Genomic DNA, 21,645 nt, shown 5'->3' on the forward strand with positions numbered 1-21,645 from the left:
AAGGAATTCCATTTTGAAACTTGCGCCATCCACATAACAGCAAAAAAAGAAAGTGATCCACACTGGCGCTACCTAGTAAGCCCAGAGCAGCTGTAGTGGAGGGTGTCAATCTCCTGCAAGAGAGATAGTATAGTAGGAATACAGGTACAGATGTGTCCTCATACATCTAGCCCACTTTCACATTAAACAGCCCTTCTAATCGCGCCATGCTGTGGCGTGACTCTGTAGCGCCGAGCGTCTTTCGTGCTACTTTTTATATTCAAATGCGTCTTATTCACACAGTGATGCAAATAGCTAGCACAAGCAGCGAACTGTTGATTAAAATGATATGCAGCATGCCTATGTTCCATGTGCGTCTGCGATGTGTATCTGAATGCGAAACGCTACTTCAGTGTTACAGCCATTGACACTGTAGCGTAGCCTTTCACATGCAAATACACCCGCAGACGCACAGAAAACATAGGCATGATGCATATTATTTTAATCGGCAGAAGCTGCTTCTACTAGCTATTCACATCAGTGTGTGAATAAAACGCATTTGAAGGTAAAAAGTTGCACGAAAGACACTCAGCGTTACCGAGGCACCTGGAGCTCCCGCGTTGTGTGGCACAACTTGTAGCACATGGAGGATAGATGTATGTTGTCACATCTGTACAGCGCTATTAAGGGTTACATTTATTAAATAAAAAGCAATAAATATTCAACATAAAAGGTCAATATTAAAAAACTAAATTAGCACACTTTAATTTATGCACAGCAATATGTTAGTGCAAAACACTGAATTCAGGTCTGGTTTGTACCCACTTTGGTGAACTGCTAAAGTCCCAGCAATATAAGGTATCAGTCCAGATAGGCATTATTCCCAGACATACCATTACCGGCCATCTTCCATCTCTCCAGCCACAGATCCACAGCCAAAACCACCGCAAGTAATCTTGCTTGACTGTTTGGACTTCAAAATCCAAGGACAGGAAACGGACTGATAACTTATATTGCACTAGTATACTGCAGTGCATATTTGTATGTATGCTAATTTGTTTTTTTTTATTGACTTTTTATTTGGAATATTTTATTGCTTTTATTCAATAAATGTTGAATTATTACTCTTATCAGCCGCACCATTATATTTACTGAATATTTTTATTGGTAATATCATTTTTTTTTTTTTAATAGCAGTTAATCCTTAATAGCGCTATATCTTTATTCCTATTGGGCCAGCCACATGTTTATCAGATCGCTCATATGTCCTTTACATGTTACAGCAGTCTGGCCTCACTATGTGACAGCAACCTACCACAGACCGCCTTGCATCACTTCCCCCAGTATGGCCAACTCCCGACTGCACCACCGAATGACACTGAGATCACTTCTCTACCTACACCCCCTTGTGATACTGAATATTTCCCTATCCCTTCCCTTTCCCCAACATCGCATTCGGACAACTCCCCTAATATATAGAACCTCCCTACCCCACACCCACATGGCAATCGGATCACTCCTCTACCCATCTTGGCATTTGGATAACTTCTCTACCCCACCTACATTTGGATCACCTCCTTGGGAAGGAAACATGAGCAAACTGAGGAAACCACCGCAAACATGAGGGGAACATGCAAACTCCACAAAGTGCCTTGGTCAAGAATTGAAGTCATGACTCAGAGTTTTGATGCAGTTATACTAACCACTATGCCATTCGTGCTGCTGTACCTAAACCTAGAGGGTTGTAATTATGTGTTTTCAGGTACTAATGCTGTGACGATAATGTGTGGCTTGTTTTAGATGCCATCTATGAGGCCTATCACTGCTCTATAATTATTTCAGTGCCAGATTAGTGTTTCATTGTGCTACAGAGTAAGTGATCTTGTAATCAAAACATAGTTACGTTGGTTCTAATGGTAAAATATTTGTGAAGTAAGCTGTCATGTTATATGCTTACAGTATACATTCCAGTGAATATGAGCATTTCATTTTTTTTTGCTTTTCGCAAAACCCAAAACATTCCATTTAACAATACAGTGCACTTCTGCTTCTAACCTTGGATAGGTAATATTAAAGATTCTGAAGAACAAAATTGCCTATAGTATATAAAATACATGCTGACAAGTGTATATTCGGCTCAGTGACCTGACCAATCTAGTAAACAACAACCTTTATAATGGAAGAGGCTGCTTTTACATTGAAAATAATGCACGGGGAGAGACTTAAATGGTAGATCACTTTGGCTCTTTACGAACATGACAGACTGAGAGCTTCTTTAAATTTAAGAGCTACAGTACATATTCCATTATAGAAGATTGGTTGGACATTGAACTAAATTCATCTAGAAATTGTACTTATATTGCACATGAATTTTAAGATTTTGACAACTTTTTTTTTTTTTTTTTTTTTTTTACCTCTACAAATTCAAGGTAAAAATGTATTTATTTTCAATATGGTGTGTGATCATTTAAAGAATTCATATGAAAGGTTACCATTTCTGCCATCCTGATTTAATAAAACAACAACAGCACAATAAAATTTTGAAGATGTCTTGTGTAATGAAAACAAATACTGGTTTAGAGCAATAGGTTAATAAATTCAGTCACGTGTACACACACCATTCATGCATTTTCTCCTTCATCCACCAAGGGATACTGGACTTCAAGATGCTGGGGTATAGATGGTGTTTGAGTAGAGCCTGGCACTTCAAATAATCAGTGTGCTTGGCTCCTCCCCCTCTATGCCCCATCAGCCCCAGTTTTAGAAATGAGCCCGAGAGAGCCGGTGCACATTGGGGCGGTCTCCAGCCCTTTAGTATTTTATTAGATTTTATTTTATTAATCCTTTTTTTTTTTTTTTTACTGAGGACAGGCAGACTGCTTACTGTGGCAGTCTGCCTCCTACATGGGAGCCGCCGGGAAAGGCACCACCATGGCTACTGCGGCGTGTGTCTGGTGCCCTGAGAGGGCGCTCCTGTAAGGTCCCGCCACAGCTGAAAGCGACTTGTGTTCGGGTTCCTCACTGACCCCTCAGCCCAGCATCCCTGACGCAGCAGTGAGGCTCAGCAGCAGCCACCCGCAAGTATAACCACTCCTCCTGAGTAGCAAGAGCAGTGGATGTCAGACTAGACTCAGTGACATTGTGGCGTTGCAGCGGCTGTCACGAGTGACCGCGCACACTCCTTTCTCGTTCAGACTTAGCGGGCTGGGAGCAGCATTGTGTATCCCGCCAAGCGACATTAGCTATAATGGAGCCGGTGTTCAATCCCGGCTGGTGTCAGTGCCGGGCTTCGTTCCTGGCTGGTGGCGGTAGGGCTTAGGGCCTAGTGTCTCACTAGGAGAGCTATGTGCCGCCCACTGTACAGCCTCCTCCTCAGTTTAGCCCGTCCTGCTCGCTGTGAGCGGTGCCATTTTGCAGACTGGTCACTCCAGTTAGTTATTCAAGGCAACACATCGCTTGACTGAATCCACAGCTTCTTGCGGATTGTGAGTCAGAGCATATCAGAGGCTTGTGAGTTCCCTTAGGGGTTGAAAGCATTATTGTTTTTACTGCAGGGTCCATAGGGTATGCACATACCTTGGGGTATAGGTGTTGGCGGAAGTAATCGAGCACCACACAGTTAATTTTCATCTCCCAGGATGCATCGGGGCCCCTTTCCTATACCTCGTCCCCAGGCCAAGGCACCTTCAGTTTTGTGGGTGCCCGGCCGGAGTCGGGTCACTGAACACAGTGGGGGATGCAAGTAGCCCCTCAAAATAACTTATTGGTAGTGGACAGCGCAGGCAGCCCGGTCGGATGCCAGCGCTTACGCTCCTCCACCCCACCGGCGCCGAGATGCCGGTACAGATCCGGGGATCTCGGGGGGACCTCCGGAGTCTTGGCTAGCAAGGACCCTGGAGGATCCCTGGGCTGTGGCCAGGCGTGACGGGGAGCAGGGTAAGATGGCGGGTCACTGCGGCGGTGATCCGCTATACACAGTCCAATGCCTGTAGGGTTGGGTACTTCCTGGGGATGACAGTGGTGGAGCCAGGCACGGTACCTGCACTTCCACAAGCCCACTGGGGACAGCAACTGGTGGGTGCAAGGGCACCTTAGGAGCTCCAGCGTCACGGGAGTTGATCACTGGCCAGGGGAGGCTGATTTTCCTGGTTTACAGGAAGCTCCTCCCCGCTGCACAGCGCTCTTTAAACTGCGGTCTGGCGGACTGTTGCAGCTCTCTCCTCCAGTCCCACCTCCTCTGAGGTCTCTGGCAGCCATTTTATTTGAACTGCATCACAGATCTTTCCAGGAAGGTGCGGAGTCCGGGGGGTACCCCTGCATAACTCTCCCTCCAGGGTCAGCGTATGTAGTACTATATCCCACCAGACACTGAGTCTGTGTGGTTGATTTATAGTACCAATTGTGCAGGAGTTTTTCTCTCCATCGCTCGCTCTGAATTAGGGCCGGTCTTCTTTTTTTTTTTTAGAACGGCCTCCTGGCCGCCCGCATATAGCTATAGCTAACGGCCAGGAAGATGGTTGCGATGGTCAATTACCAACGCGGCCATCGGGCTTACGACGAGACCCTTGTGGTAGGGTCTCGTTGCCGCAAGCCCCAGAGAGCTTTCGGCTCAAACAGAGCTGACATCACTTGTGATGTCAGTTGGGCCGCCCCCAGACGGTAGGCGTTCTCATGGGCACGCCTCCATCTGGGCAGCCACCCCCCCTGGCCCGCCCACCAAAGGGGGCGTGCTGTCACTCAACATCGACAGCGCGCTCCCTTTGGTACGAGACCCGGAGCGACGGATTGCCCGTCGCTATCTGGGTCTCGCGTATGCGCACGATGGAGCCGCTCCATCATATGCTCTGGGCCACCATCATCCTGGTTGCGAGCGCTCAGCGCTTGCGACCGGGTCTGAATCAGGCCCACTGTCCTGTGACTGTTTTCCTGAGAGGCTGTTCTGTGGGTAACTTGTTGCTGTGTGTGTGTGTGTATTTTAATAACAGCTAAAGCAACAAAAAACACTTCACAAAAATTATTTACTTTCTCCAAATGCAAGAAAAAACATGCTCGCTCAGAGGGCTTGTGAGTCAGAGGGTTATGCTGTAGCTGGGCAGGGCCACACCGTTCCATCTTCCTGGATGCATGACTTAGCAGGGGTTTTGGCGGATTTAACCTCTGAGTTGGCTGCATCTTGGAGAGACAGGGAAACTGCCAGGGATGGTCCCGGCACTTCTCACTCGTCTTCCGTAGCTAATGAACCAGCTTGGGCTCAGGGATTAGCCCGTTCGCTGGATGCTTTAGCCCAAATGATGGGTGGTTCTTGTAAATCCTTTGAGACCATGGTAAATTGGCCTCGCAGGTAACAAGACTTTTCGGCAGTTCTTCAATCAGAGGAGGAATAAGACGTGGATAATTCGCCTCAGGAGGAAGAAGGTGAGATGCTGGAAGATTCGTACGCAGAGGTTTTCTCACAGGAAGCCGAGGCCCATTCACAGGACTTTGAGGCTTCTTATCCTTGTGTTTCGAGAGGTCCTTCATGTGTCAAATTTGGAGGTACAGGAGTCGCCGGATTCCTCCTTGTTTGGAAAAGAGCCATACACACTAGATGATTTATATGAACAATAACTATATTGTTGAAAGAAATATTGTTCATATCATTCAGTGTGTATGATGCGCTCTCCCGTGGGTCGTTAACTATGTCTGCTGTTGTCCGAACATGCAGGTCAATCTGATGATATCGTCAGGAATTGCCTGTTCGGAGATCTGTCAGGATGACATCACTGAACGATATCAGTAGCGATATTGTTTAGTGTGTATGCACTATATCGTTTGCCCAGGAGTTCGAGGGCAAAAACTGACGTTATCGCTTATGGAGCATATCGTCTAGTGTGTATGAGCCTTAAGAAACCAGAGTCTACTGTTACTTTCCCTGGAAGTGGCGGAGTACATGGTATCCCTGGACATCAAGGATGCATATTTGCACATCCCCATTTGGAAACCACACCAAGCATTCCTACGGTTTGCGATCAAGGAGTCTCATTACCAGTTCCAGGCCTTGCCTTTTGGCCTGTCATCGGCCCCCAGGATCTTCACCAAGGTAATGGCGGTGATGATTGCTCATCTTCGATCTCAGGGAGTGAACATTGTGCCCTACCTGGACGACCTGCTCATCAAGGCCTAGCCGACAGTCTGTTGGACCAGGTGGCGTTGACTCATCGGATCCTCATATAGCACAGCTAGATTGTCAATTTCCAGAAGTCTCAACTGGTAATGGCTTCAGTTACTCGGGATGATTCTGGACACTGCTTTACTATGAGTATTCCTTCCCTTGGACAAGGCGCTAGCCTTTCAAGAATTGGTTAGTTTGGTTCTCAAGCTGAAACGGAAAGATGGTGGCATCCTTCGAGGCCATCCAGTTCGGCAGATTTCACTCCAGGCTGTTCCAGTTGGATCTGCTGTCCCAGTGGTTTGGGTCACATCTGCAGATGCATCATCTGGTGAGACTGTCTCCGCAGGCCCCCTTTTGTCTAATCTGGTTGCTCCGGATGATTCACCTTCTGGCGGTCCGTCGTTTCGGTATCTGGAATTGGCTACTGCTGACTACTAGATGCCATTCTTCGCGGATGGGGGCAGTGATCCTGGACAGTCAATTCCAGGGGCATTGGTCTAGTCGGGAGTCTCCTCTTGCCGATCAGCGTTCTAGAACTCTGGGGGATCTAGAGACCGCTGCTAGTGGTGGCTCACCTCCTGCTGGGCTTGCCAGTCTGAGTGCAATCCAACAACGCTACAGCAGTGGCATACATCAATTGCCAGGGGGGGAATCGCAGTCGCATGGCAATGCGTGAGGCCAGCCGCATACTACAGTGAGTGGAGAGACACTCATCGAGGCCATCTCTGCAATCTTCATACCAGGTGGTGGACAACTGAGAAACAGATTACCTCAGTTGTCAGGATCGTCATCCGGGGGAATGGACTCTACATCCCGAGGTCTTCCTACAGTTGGTCCGCTGTTGGGGCAGACCGCAGATAGATCTCATGGTCTCCAGGAAAAATCGTCAACTTGCTCAGCACTGCTTCAGAACACGGGTTCCCGAGGCAGAACTAATGCACTGTCACTTCATTGGGACTTGGGGTTAGGCACCCCCCCGGGGGGGAGTTAGGGTTAGGCACCCCCCCGGGGGGAGTTAGGGTTAGGCACCCCCCCCGGGGGAGTTAGGGTTAGGCACCCCCCCGGGGGGGGAGTTAGGGTTAGGCACCCCCCCGGGGGGGAGTTAGGGTTAGGCACCCCCCCGGGGGGGAGTTAGGGTTAGGCACCCCCCCGGGGGGGAGTTAGGGTTAGGCACCCCCCGGGGGGGAGTTAGGGTTAGGCACCCCCCCGGGGGGGAGTTAGGGTTAGGCACCCCCCCGGGGGGGAGTTAGGGTTAGGCACCCCCCCGGGGGACTTAGGTTTAGGCAGCGGGGAGGGGGGGGGTTAGGGTTAGGCTAGTTTATACTTACCTTAGCGACGATCGGGATTTCCAGTGCTGTCGGGCTTCCGCTGCCAGGAACTCTGCTTTTGTCGGCCAGGCGCTGCCGGGAATCAAACTGCCGGCCAGGGGGCCGGCGGTATTTCAAATCGATCCCTTTCCAGAGTACTGGCTTTTCTTCAGGCAGTGAAGTCAGTCTTGTTTCAGAAGAAGATTGCTTCATTTCCTGATGCTAGAATTTTTTTCCAAGGAGTTTTGCGAATTCAGCCTCCTTTTGTTCCACTGGTAGCACCATGAGGTTTGTCTTTGGTTCTTATTTCATACCAATTCCGTGCATAGAGTCCAGTCTCCCTTTTGTCCCGCCTACTTCCCCCTGGCATCTCAACCTTGTCCTCTCTTTTCTTCAGTCTGTGGTTCTTGAACCCTTGGACGAGTTGGATTTCAAGATTCTCCCCTGGAAACTGGTCTTTGTTGGCACTGGCTTCGGCTAGGCACGTGTCCGAGCTGGGAGCTCTATCTTGTCGCTCCCCCTATCTTGTTTTTCATGACGACAGGACGCAACTTCGTACTTGCTGAAAAGTGATTATTTCGTCACAAAATATAAACATTTGAATAGCGTGAATAAAGGGATGTTTTTTTTTTCTCCCCATGTAGTGCTATGTTTTGCGTTCTGAAGCTATGATATCCTATGACATGATACTGAACTCCTTCTGCCGTGCAGTGAGTAGTTTCTTGTGTGAAAGGAAAACGACCAATATCATGTATAACTGTAGATTGTTTGATTTCATCATAATGGACATTTTTTCTTAAGTTTTTTAAATAAGAAAAAAACTGCAAGACCCAGTACTAAATAAGTCACTAAATCTTTATAACAGGTAAACGGACTGTTTAAGCATTGTTCTGAGGACAGAATGAATAATACCTATGGGAGAGGAATCGCCATTTCTGCAAATATAAATAGAAGTGTACCAGTCACCAGCATTCAATTTCTATTTAAAAAAATGTAGTCTATCGGTTCACAAGTGATACTGTATAGTGGGTGCTACGGGTGGAGATTGTATACTTGGTTAGTAAATTGGTGGCTAAGATTCTAGATCTTCACTTGCATCTGCTATGCCAGTGGTCCTGAAGTACCCCCAACAGGTCTTGTTTTCAGGATTTCTATCTATGGAAACAAGTTGAATTACTGACCCAGCAAAATAGGTTAACTCACGTGCATGATTAAAGAGATCCAAAAAACATTATCTTTTGGGGGTACTTGAGGACTGGGTTGACAACCACTGTGCTATGCAAATAGATAGATGCCTTTTTTTTTTTCTTCTCTTCCTAAATTCAATTTCTTACATTATGCAAGCCAGGACAGTAGAAGATAATCACCCTAGTCACTTTTCTAACATTGCCCTTATTTACTTATATTTGACTTGTACTAGACCAGTGTTGGCTAACCTTGACACTCCAGCTGTTGTGGAACTATATATCCCAGCATGCCCTGCCACAGTTTTAGCATGCCCTAATAGCAAAACTGTAGCAGTGCATGCTGGGTTATGTAGTTCCATAACAGCTGGAGTGTCAAGGTTAGCCAACACTGTACTAGAGGCTAAGCCATGTTTTTCTTTTTATTTTTTTTACATTTTTTTTATTGCCTTTAAATACATTTGAGACTTCTCAGAATATTACTTGTCTGTTATACCCACAGTGATTCTTCACAACTTCTCTACATGCTGGAGAGCACCTGGACAGATGCCAAATTTATTCTACAGATCATGTGCGAGCTGAATGTTCTCCCCTTGGCCTTACAGATCACCAATATTGCAGGAAACGTTATGGTAATTATTGTATTGGGAAAACTTGTACATTGCTCTAAAATGTGTTCTCTATAACAAAGTGTTAAAATGGATGCCTGTATTTGGAATTGGAGTTGCTGGAAATCTTGAGTTTGGATGTTTCATGCATCCTTGGATCAGAACCTTTGAGGTTCTGAAATTGGCACATTACCATGTTCTATCCAAAGGAGACTGACGTGGAACTTTTTTACTTTTGTTAATGTACTTTTTTTTTTTAATTTAAAATTCTTAAGCTTATAGATGTCTTGACTGATTCCGTGCAGTGTCTTAAGAGTAAGAATAATATATAAAGTTTTTATATATATATATATATATATCTACGAATTACTGTATACAGTAGCGAGTACATTTTAATTTAAGTAAATCCTACATGTAATCTCTCCAGCCAGCCAACATGCCAACATTCTACCGCCACAAAATAGTTTGAAGTCTGTCTTGCCTTTCAACCTAGCCGAAATCTTTCATGTTTTTCTTTCCCTTTCTATCCAGTGAGTGGATCAAATTCAGCTTGAAATTTCTAATGACTAGAAATGATCTAGTTTCATAGCATGTCGCTCCTACTGAATCAAGCGACTGTAACAAACTGACTCCGTTGACAGAGATGATGTGTCTTGTCAGCGTATTCATCTTTCCAAATTCATGTTGAGCTGGTTTAAAAGCAAAGTGTCATTTTGTGTGCTGTTCCATTCCAAATCTTGTTCTCCTAAACGAGTAAATGTCTCTTTATATTTTGAAAGTAGAATATTTGGCTTTTTTCTTGTGAAACAGCTGTCTCCAACACAAAGCAGCATTTATAGAGCTGATACCTGTCTTCTGGTGGGGTGTATATATATTGGTCAGTGACATTGCTCAGCAATTGCAGCTTGATTTTAGTACTTCATTTTTTTTTGTTTTAAATTTACTTTGAGCTTGTAGCATATCTGTAGTTGTCTTTAATACTCTAAATGTATAGCATGTGGCACCCTGGTTTTGCTTACCATAGAGAACTTCCTGTTTAAGTTGCTCTAATCCAAACTTTTCATCTTTCATCACGGTTGAAAATTTATTTTCCTCAGTCAAATACATTGATGGGTGGGCGCTCCAAGCGAAACGAGTACCTCCTGCTTCATGCTTTCTGTGAAAATGACTTCTTAGTACCTGACAAGCAGGTTTTCAAGAAGAGTCAGCCGACAATGGTAAGGATTTTTTCATAACTGTCATACTGATAAAAGTAGGGTAACGTGTCATGTTTTCTTAACTAGTGAAATCCAGTGATCTAACCTTGGGGAAGCCAAAATAGTATTTAATACTGTGATCCTCTGTTTTTGGATACTATTAACTGCTTGTAAGTGGGTGACTGTGGACACCATGGCCTGTGACAGCTGTGCCTTCAGCAATTTTTTTTTTGCCTTGCTACAGTTTACTGACCCAGTCATTCGCTCGTTTCTGTTATGTATATGACCTAAATCATTAAAATTTAATATACGTGTAAATAAACTAATTGTAATTTTAGGGCAACTTTGATAGCTCTTCAGCTCAGACATAGGTTGGTGGGCACAAACCATTGTTACTACACTTGAGACTGATTGGAGATGTCAATAAAATGGGGCCTGTTATGTCCTTTGAGGCCTTAAATGTTGCAGTCCTGTCCTTATTTCAGAAATAAGAATAGTTAAGCTGGGTACACACTAAACGATGTGTGTACCCAGCCGACATATCGGGCTGGCAGTACACATTAGATGATCCTGTGCCCGACCGCCCGATATGTTGGCCTTTGCCACTTCCCACTGCATGGGGTAGTCAGCCGCATCGTCAGATTGAGCTACATGTAGGGCTACAATTAAGGCCTACATTGCTATAATTTTTATTTCTAAGAAATTATCCTGTAATAAATGCTTTTCTTAGTCCTGAAAAAAAAATAAAATTAAAATGGCTTCTACTAAGGGGGATCAGTCGTTCAGTGTAGGCACCCTCCCTCATCCCCGAACATGGCCAATCCGTCGTTATCGGCAGATTTACCAGCATTTTCGGCCGACGATGGATGTAAATAACGACCAGCGTGAGCGTGCATCACTGGTCGATTTTTTTTTTTTTTACATTAAGCTGCCCGATTTGTGCCCGATTAACAAATGGTTGAACGATAACAATGTCGTTATCGTTCAATCGCTCTGTTTAATCGGGTAATGGATACCCGCCTTTAGAACATCCAGCAATATTAAAAGCTATGCATATGTTGAAATTGGCATGTTCAGACATTGCAGTGGCCACAGCTACCAGCCTGAAGGCCCTATTACACTTGTATTAATAGTAAGTATTTGATATTGTTGTGTAATGTAACAAAATTAAATGATTGGTAACATCTTTCATAGTACATACCTTTCAATAAAAATATATATTTAAAAATATTGTACAACGCTGGTCATTGTTGTAACAAATTTTTATTGTATGTACTTCTATTGCTATATTTTAGTTGGAAGAGTGTCCTGGGAGAATTACTACACTTCAGTATTAATATTGATTAATCTTTATTATATACTTTGACAAAGAAACCATGTAACTTGAAGCAGCAGCGTGTTTTGTCGGAGTGCTACCACAATATCTGTACTTGCTCTTTAGTACATGAGTGGCATTTTGTGCTCTTAGACATAACGATTTCTATGTAGATTTGATAAATTGTGTATTAATGCAAAGTTCCTTGTTCCACATTCTGACTGTTCCTTGACTGATTCTTAAATTAAGGGTTCTATTTATGAACTGTTTGTCAGTTGGATAGTTTAGACATTCAAAATTATAACATTTTAGCATTTTGTGAATTTTGTTTTTTTTTCCCTTGGTACGTGACTGCCAAGTAGCCAGTATATGTATATTTGTCCATAGCTGCAATAATTTGTCAACTTGTCAAAGTTCACACTATGTTTCATCAGGAATATTCAAAACTCCTGGTATGGTAAGCCTGTACAATTCAGTAGTGAAACATTACATTACATGGAAGATTGTATATCTGTCACACGGAATCATGTCAGCTGTGAAAGCATTTCATGTAGCATGTATGAGAGTGGACAGTGTTCTCATGATCTGGCGCTTAGACTTCACTTTGTCAAGTGCTACTGATAAAGAAAAGAATCAATGTGCAGTTCTTGGTCTGTCTGAAGGCCTTAGAATGCACTATGCATGTGACTAAATCTCTGCATTTATTGCAGGTAGATGATAATGAGGATATGGCTGTAGATCAAGATAAAAATAAGAAAGGTCGGCGGAAAGCTGCATATGCTGGCGGTTTGGTTCTGGACCCTAAAGTTGGTGAGATTTCAAATCCTCCTTTGCCTTTTCTTGCATAAAGTAAAATAAATGTGTAAAATAAATTTATTCAGCTGAATCATAGAACAATGTTAATCCTGTTATTTATTGGTTAATGTTGGAAATTTGCATGATCTTTACTGGGACTTTCGGTACGTGTTTCTTTAAGTCAAAACCATTACTAGCTCTGTACTTATTTCCTTAGTTAAGGCTTTATTAAGTTCATTTCTCTCCATGTCAAATGTATCTGCCTATGTTCTGTTCACTAAACAGAATTGCCATTTAAATACCGAATAATGATGATGATATAAAAAATAGACACTATAATGCATATCATTGAGGAGTTGACGCACCAAATTTACAGTAAGTTTGTAAGGAGGGCGAAAAAAAAATCACACGGTATTAGGTGATGAGTGTCGTCTCAGGGCCTAAAGAACTTCTGCTGACTGGGTCCGTTATGAGATGGTAAGGCATTACATTTATGGAGTGTTTGTGTTCACTATTCATAGACACCATCACGAAAGTAGCCAGGTGCAAAGGCATACTGGATGGGAAAGCCATTTCTCCTCGACAAATATATATTACAAAGGCAAATCTCTGTGAAAACAAATTTTAATGAGTCTTCTCAGTCTTTCTTTTGGGCTACCAGTTATTTTCTACCTTTGTCCCTTTCTCTATGTTGTCTTTCTTTTCAAAAGTTGTCCATAACAACCAATCGGCTTCAAGCTATAATTTGTTTGGCACAGTCTATAAAATAGCAATAAGAAGCTGGCTGGTTGCTATGGGCAACTTCACTGTATCTCTCTAAGGTTTTATTTCTCTCCATGGTTACCAACAATTACCTTGATCCCAACAACTTGGGACAAGGAGTGCAGTTCTTTTGCAGATATGCTTATTTCTTTACTAGTAAGTTTTGGGCCAGTTGTACTCCAGGTCCAGTCCTGGACTGCTGTTAATTACCGGATTAGTCTGCTATGGTCTGTCCTGTCCAGGAAGTGCATTACTATAGGGATGTGTTCCTTTTTCATATGTGTTCTTATATTGCCTTCCTTCCTTTTTGGTTATTCCCCTATCCAATAACCTTCATAGTCAAAATCTCCTTGGAGGACCATGCTGACATTGGGAAGTAGATAAAAGATTTTGTTCCCTCTCGTCTGTGCACCTCTCCAGAGTAATACATTTTGATTTTGATAGATGCACCTAATTTTTTCAGTGTACCATTGGATGATACTACTTTCAGTGTGTTAATTGCTTAGTTTGGTTAGTTGCCACATATATTCTCTTTTTTTTTTAATTATAATTTTATGCTTTACCTTTCGTTGTAGGTTTCTATGATAAGTTCATCTTACTCCTGGATTTTAACAGCTTGTACCCCTCTATCATACAAGAATATAATATCTGTTTTACCACAGTACATAGAACTGCTGCTAATGCTCGGAACAGAAAAGAGGTTGGTGAGCTGTCTAGCGGTCTTTAACCAGATCCTCCCTATCACTGCTGTACAATTTTTTTTACATGGAAACAGACTGCATTTATGTGTAAACTACGGTACTTGGTAAAACCCCTAATATTAGAACTTGATATATAGTCTACAGAGGTTGTCAGGAAAGCTATGGGACACAATGTCTTGGAGTGCACATCTGCACTGCTTGCCACCAGCTACTGTAGTGCATTTCATTTACCTAGCACCAGGCAATTGCACTATTAATATTTACGCTTTTTAAAAGAAAACAAAAAAATTATTACAGTTCTATAAAAAGTGTACATCTAACATCTTTATAAAGAGTGTAGATGGAATCCCATGATGCCCTAAGAATTAGTGAGTTTTGTTCCAGACCTAAAAATGTCCTTTTTCCCTGCCAGTATGAGCTGCACCATTGTATGAAACGTATGTATATTATATATGCAAGTAACCGCTTAACTAGCATGGTGCTTGAAAAGGCAAAACCTTTCTCTGCGCACCAGCCATAAGCAAAGGGTTAATTATACAGCTATCCAGTTGATAACAAGCCATGTTTTCTTTTTATGCATGAAATTGCTGGTGTTTCTGCAAACAGCCTTAGATTCTGATTTTTGTTTTTGGCTGCTTGGTGTCTTGCAAAAGATAATCAGCACATTTGAGCAGGGACAGCGATTTAGGACAGATTATAGCTGCAAGAGGCTAGCAAATGTTGGTGCTTAAGACACACGCCAGTGTTTGCAGTGAGAAGAGAGCAGAATTAAAGATTGTGTAGCATAATGATGTGCCGCTATATTGTGTTTTCAGGGTGAGGATCAAGATGAAATTCCAGAGCTACCTCAATCAGATCTCGAGATGGGAATCTTACCTCGGGAGATCCGGAAACTAGTGGAGAGAAGGCGTCATGTCAAGCAACTGATGAAACAGCCTGACCTCAATCCTGACTTGTACCTGCAGGTAATGATCCTCAGAAGGCCTGTTGGTTGTAAAGTGAGAATAGCCTTGTTGTATACTGACTACTGTTGAGTTCTAAAATTTTGTAGCCTGTTTATGGCATTTTACTTAATATTTTGCTTAAATTCTGTAAGTCATTATTTCAGCTTTTAAATGTTGTAATAAGTTGTAGTTTTTAACCAGAATTCTATTCAAGTACTGTATGTATTATAAATACTATACTGGACATCAATTAAAATTTCTGAAAAAAAAAGTATATACTCTTATGTCCCTATATAGCATAATTCATATGTATGTGTAATGTGTGTGTATGTGTGTGTATATATATATATATATATATATATATATATATACATACATATAGCTATTATGTCTTATTTGAAACGGTGCAGTGTTATACTGTTAGACTGGTCAGCATCACACTATGAAGTTCCGGCTCTTACCCATTAATTGCGTTGTCGAAGTAGTCCTGTGAGATATTCATACCGAATGTTGAGAATTCTTAACTTTATTGCATGGGTTTATTTTGTATAATATCTGCACACTTCATGCCCTGCATAATTGTTGTTGGGATTGTAGTTGCTGCTTTTTCAGTATTTTATGTCTGTGTTTATGTTCAGTATGACATCAGACAGAAGGCTCTGAAGCTTACCGCCAACAGCATGTATGGTTGTTTGGGCTTTTCCTACAGCAGGTTCTATGCCAAGCCTTTGGCTGCACTGGTCACTCACCAAGGGCGAGAGGTAAGTGCTTCCAGCAATGCCTTTTATTTTTTCCCTTTAAAATTCCTTTAAAAATGCAAATTGTTTGTCAGTTCCTTGTCTCTATCGTAATAACGTGACAAAACTCGAAACTGTTTTGCTATTAGTTGAATCTCAGTGATGAAATAAATATAAAAAAAGTTATATTTTAAATAGATTTTACATCATTAATGTTTCAGATGTATAATGTGAACTTAAGAGGGTTGTATCTTCATCTTGTTCATATGAATCCATTAATTTCCCTCCTATACATTCCTCGGGATCTTATGCCTTCTCTATAATAAAATACACCATAATAAATATCAAATGTCATCCTGTTGCTAAGTATTTTATTTAGGCTATAGGGCTGTAGACACTGTTTTAGGCATACATAATTCACATTTCCTCTGCATATTGGGCAATTTGTTCAAGTCATTCAATTTGTCTTGTCAAAGAGTGTACAGATGAATAAGGGAATAAAACAAATATATCATGGAATACTAATAATACTATTACGTTGCATATACAGTTACTGAGCATATTCCACAATTTAGGTGAAAAAATACAAATCTGGTTTCAACATGATTTTTCCGGCTTAAATTCACTAAAATAAATTGTTAGGAAAATTTCCTTCAGTCTTATCTACAAAATCTTTTTTTTTTTTTTTAAATGATATATAGTACTGCCTCACAGATTACAGTGTTGAGATATTAGAAGTTTCACTAGGTGGCGATAGATACTTTTAGATCATTAAACAATTAAGAGATTTCATGCATCTGAACTTTTGTTTTCACTGCTAAGGAGTTTTGTAATAAAGTGTGAAAGGGCTCCAATTAGCTTTTGTTTTTCTTCCCCTTTCTCTGAGTTAATTGTTTGACTCAATCAACATTTATTCTAATATCAACTTTTGTTTAGTTACAATAAAAAAAGTAATAAGAAAAAAAGTGTTTATTATGAATTGACCTGAACGGAAAACCTGATGTATATGCAATTTAATTTAATTTGTGGTATTTAGTTGGCCTCGCTACGAATAGTTTTTGGGAAACGCTTAATTTGAATTGGAGTATGAATGTCTTTATAAAATATACATGGCTGAGTTGGCTGTAGTAGACTTATCAGTGTTTTCTACACTTTTACTGCAGTGCCACATTGGAATAGTTATACATGCTCCTTTTAGAATTATAAGAACATTCCCATTTTGCTTACCCCATGAAAATATTTATAATCTTGTTAAGTTGGACATAGAACAGAAAAACTTTTTGTTTCTATGTCAGTCTGTCATGATGCTGCCCTTGTTCTTTTTTTTTTTTTTTTATCTTTTGACCATGACTTTGAATGTTTACATTATTCTTGTAATCAATATGTCAGAGACTATATTGCAATGCAGCTGTGTCTTAACACAGATATATACTGTATGTCCTTACATGTGATACATAATTATCGTTTCATAATTTGCCAGCAGATTTCTGAGTTGCTCAGTAATGGTTGGAGCTATCCTATTCCCTTTTTATATGCTGGTGCCAGTTTTGGGACTTGCAGCTGTCTTCCATCATTTTTTTTCTTTACGTGACAAGTGTGTGTGTGTGTGTTTCTTAAGTTTGGTGGTTGTTTTCAAACTCCCCGTCCCCCCAACAATATATATATATTTTTTTTTACAAAAATAAATGCCATCTGAAGCAGTCTCTAGCTTTATTTGTTAAAACAATGTTTTTCTTATTTAGGTTACAAATATACATGAAGGTGGGCATTTTTGCTACATTAGGCTGCATGTTTGAAGGACAGCATTACTCATAAGTCTTAATGTATGCGTGTGTTTTTATCCTTAAATGCTTGTTCATACTCATGGTGACATTGCTATTGTGTAAGAGTGGCTTATCAGTAAAATGGTTTTGTCTCGCCACTATATCATGCACCAAAGTAGGGGTAGAAGTTGATATAAAGCTCATAATTAAAAGATTTATTGCCGCCCCCCCCCCCCCCACACACACTTTCGATAACATGAATGGCACAATTTTTGGAGTTACTGCCAAAGGAAGAGGAAAGAAGAACTGACACAATGTGATGTCAATTTTCCAATCTATGTAATACCCCCTGCTATGTATTAGATACAACTGCTAGAAAACTGGGAATGTCTCCCCCCCCCCACTGCTTCTGCTGATGTTGAAAACTAACTTCTGTAAAGACAGATGCAACATGTGCCTACAACTCTCTAACCATATCAAACCATCAAAACACACAATGCAGTAACCCAAAGCTCACAATGATGCCAACAAAATGGTGACCTTCAAACCAATAACACAATCTAATTGAAGAAATTAAATTCTGGTTTGAATTCTTATGTCCATTGTTTTTGGTTCCAAACTTACATCCACCAAAAATAGTCATATCTATTGACAGTGTGTAGCATAAAAAGAATGAGTGTGGTATATTTTGTTAACATTCAGACAGCATGATGACATGTTCTGCGTGTCGACTACCAGAATTTCCGTCAACTTTGTTTAAGCCCCTAAGCCTTTTCTAACCCTAATTGATGGCTAACCCTCTGTGTCGACATTCCATCTGTCGGCTTTCATAATGTCGGCATTCTGACAGTGTTGACATTCTGACTGTGTCCACATTCTGAATGTCGACGAAATAACTGAAGAGCCAAAGAATGGTATTAATGACTACTAATTCCTCACTGCTGTTTCAGTGCTAAGATTGATTAAAAGAGAATAATTTCAGTGTTGTCTGAAATGAGGGTTTAGCACAGTTCATGTCATTGTCTGGCTCCACGTTAGGCCCATTTTATATGTTAGACCTCTCTCTCTGATTTTTTTTCTTACTATGCGGTAGCTTTTGTCTTTTTACTTTTTATTTATCCTCAGCAGCTGGTCTGGATAACAAGGCAGAACCTCTTGGCTAAGCCCAGCAACCTTTCTCTGTTACACAGGGCATGCCAAGCATGTATGATAGATTATCAAAAAGATCTTTCTATTGGTGGGGATTTGTTTCGCCCCTGCCCTTTCTACTTCTGACACAACTGAAAGTTATACCCTCTTCACAACTGTTACATCCTTCCTTTTTTTCTTTTTATTTATAGCTTTCTCTTTCCAAAAGTTTTAAAATTGAATTTCTTGTTTATGAATTGTTTTCAGTGTCAAGTTCTGAGTGGTTCCTATGCTAGGTGTCATTTACGGTATGGTTAAGAGGGAAAGACAAGCTCTTGTTGCAGTTCATTTCCACATCTACAAATGTTTTGTAGCTGGTCCCATATATAAAACATTTTAGTGTGGACTGATGGAACACAATTGCATGGGCAGACTTTACATTTAGCCTTTTGGTGATTTTTATTTTTCTAATTATATTTGTTATATATGTACTGACATAAATCTAAACTGCACAGCTTTAATCTGCACCTGGCATGTACTGCTCAAACTACACGTTTGTCTTTAAAAAAAACTAAAACGCAAGTTAGTGTCAGAAACATTCGTAAATAACTCTTCACCCCACTTTACTCTTATAGCTGCCCAACATACAGGTACGTAGGCTGGCTACTTAAAGGAAATTCAGTTAGGTATACGGTTTACTTTGTAAGTAATTGTAATTGAATGCTCTGCCCGAGTTCAATTAGCTGCGAGAAAACTGCGCGCTAATCCCCAGGGTGGATTTTTCCTCATAGCCTCAGGAGCTGCAAAGAAAAATTTTCGTTAAAATACATACTTCTGCATGTCACGTGAAGATAAACCCGTGGATTCCAGCACTTTGCACGGAAGCTATGGTTTAGCGCATGTTAACCTATGGTTTGCCGCTTGGGGAAAATGCAGATTAATTGAATAGTTCTGGGAATGAAACTCAGAGCTAATCCCTGCACGGCAAACCCCATGACTAGTTGAATCACCCCCCCATAGTGTGCAATATTCGGCTCAATCAGCCAATTCTCGGCTGGTCTGTTCAACCATTGAACGTATCTACGTAGCATCAGGAGTTGTTGGTTGTGCGGAACCGATATTGTGCCACAATATTTACACGTTCAGGCTGACAAAGTTCATTTAAATTTGTTGCCTCAATGCCATTTATTGTTCAGATAGGAGCAATAATTGTGTAGTGTGCATACAGGAAATCAAGAGACATATAAAAAAATCTTAAATCGTTCCTCTTATCTGTTTGGTGTGTAACTAGCTAAAAGCCACAGTAGGACCAATCACAAGCCTTAATCCAGAGGTTGCAGTTAGTGATGATGTAATTTGATTTGCTGTTAATACAGCAGCAAAGCCTTGAAAGTCTGCATGCTGCAGCTTCCATGGTAGTGGGTGGGGTCTAATTGTAAGTATAGACTATACATACATTTTCTTCATTTTTTAAAAATGTGTGATTTATTGTTTTATTTTATGCTTTTTTCCTACTTTCATGTTACCTCATTCAAGGGCATAGAGAATTAATATTTATGTAGGACCGACATACTGCCCAGATTGTTACAATTAAAAGCAAACACAGTGAAAAAAATGACAAAGAAGGAAGCATAAAATAATGAAGTGCTCATGCATTCTCGCACGTTTTTCTTTTTACATTTCAATTGAATGAGCATTTTCAAATGTAAACTCCCTGTCTGGAGGCAGTCTTAAGCTGTTATTTAGCCATTGGCAAAATTTGGCTCCGTAAGGTAGTAAAAAAAAAAACACACAAAAACCCAAACCTTTTCAGAATAGATGGTTTAGCATAATATTTAGGTAGTTTGTTAAAATGTTAATGGTGAGTAATCATATGTAACTCTGGAAGTAATTAGCTCACACCTGTATTAAAGACATGTTAAAATACATGCAATATTTCCCACCTACGCTATATAAATAGCTTTTTGCTAATGTAATTTTCTGACACCTCTAGTATTGAACAGTTTTAAAAAGTATTGCCTTTTTAACGTTCTCTCAACTGATGTTCTTTGTTCTTGTATGAAATATTAAATAATTTTACAATTATGTACCTTTAAAGGCTCCCTTCCCCGTTAGCTACCATGTTGTGATAGTGTGGTATTGCAATGAAACTAAATAGCGTGAATTAAAACAATAGTAACTATTTTAATGGTGACATGTCACTGTGTCATGTGACTGTCATCAAAGCAGAATCAGCATGCCAGAAATGCATAGTTCTGCTATCCTCTGTGCACCAGTTGTTAGGCTATGAAGGTCAAGCCGGTTTATCTCTTCCCTCCTACTTCCTGGAATAGAATGTATAGATAGATCACAAACTTTACTGTTAAGTGCTTAGCAAGGATGACTTAGGAAATTATTTCAGCAAAACAGGGCTCCCAGTGTCAGGTATACAATGCACCTACAATAATTGTTTGCCTCCTCACTTTTGCAAGTCAGTTTGTCTTGATGTCAATAAATACATATTTTACCCAGCTCCTTTAACATATCCCCTGGTTTGTAGGTTTTATTAGCCAAATATATGCTTGCTTGTCAGTATTATCTGTGTATGAACATGAAGTAGATTTTGAGGCTTTGTCCCACAATAGACCTTAGAAATACGCCTCATATAGGTGACTTCAGAAGCATGTGGGGAGTCCTTTATCTAGAAGCAAGTGTTTTGTGTTAATGTTTTATTTTATTTAATTGGTTTATTACGAAACTGACAGGTGGAGGGGATGTCCTTACAGACCAACTAAATGTGGAGTGTACATTTGTCGTCACATTGATGGCTTATTTTTATTGCGTAATACCGCCCTTTGCTTTTATACATTTATTTTTTTACATTTTCTAACAAATTGCAATAATTCCCCAGTTGTCTTCTGTGATCATTTATATTTTTCCAGTAAAACTGTTATTAGTGATGCATTTGCATCTGTGGGATTTTAAAGAGCGTGTTCTGGTCATTGTGTACACATTCATGAAAGTTAAGTTGTGTTCACTGTATCACTTGTCCCTACCTAGACCTGGTATTTAGTCTGCTCTCTGAATAATAGCTCT

At 40.9% G+C, this 21,645-nt stretch overlaps 1 protein-coding gene across 1 annotated transcript in view; it reads left to right on the forward strand.

Moving 5' to 3' along the window:
- Nucleotides 1-21,645, forward strand: part of POLA1 (DNA polymerase alpha 1, catalytic subunit) — a 477,386-nt gene that overhangs the window by 135,559 nt on the left and 320,182 nt on the right. The window contains exons 20-25 of the mRNA XM_088451643.1: nt 9,124-9,253; nt 10,327-10,446; nt 12,451-12,550; nt 13,873-13,997; nt 14,814-14,963; nt 15,581-15,703. Of these exons, the coding sequence (XP_088307769.1) occupies nt 9,124-9,253; nt 10,327-10,446; nt 12,451-12,550; nt 13,873-13,997; nt 14,814-14,963; nt 15,581-15,703 (748 nt within the window). The remainder of the gene's footprint in view (nt 1-9,123; nt 9,254-10,326; nt 10,447-12,450; nt 12,551-13,872; nt 13,998-14,813; nt 14,964-15,580; nt 15,704-21,645) is intronic.

The sequence above is a fragment of the Taudactylus pleione genome, unplaced genomic scaffold (assembly GCF_031769625.1).
Source record: "Taudactylus pleione unplaced genomic scaffold, aTauple2 ptg000026l, whole genome shotgun sequence".
Lineage (NCBI taxonomy): Eukaryota > Metazoa > Chordata > Amphibia > Anura > Myobatrachidae > Taudactylus > Taudactylus pleione.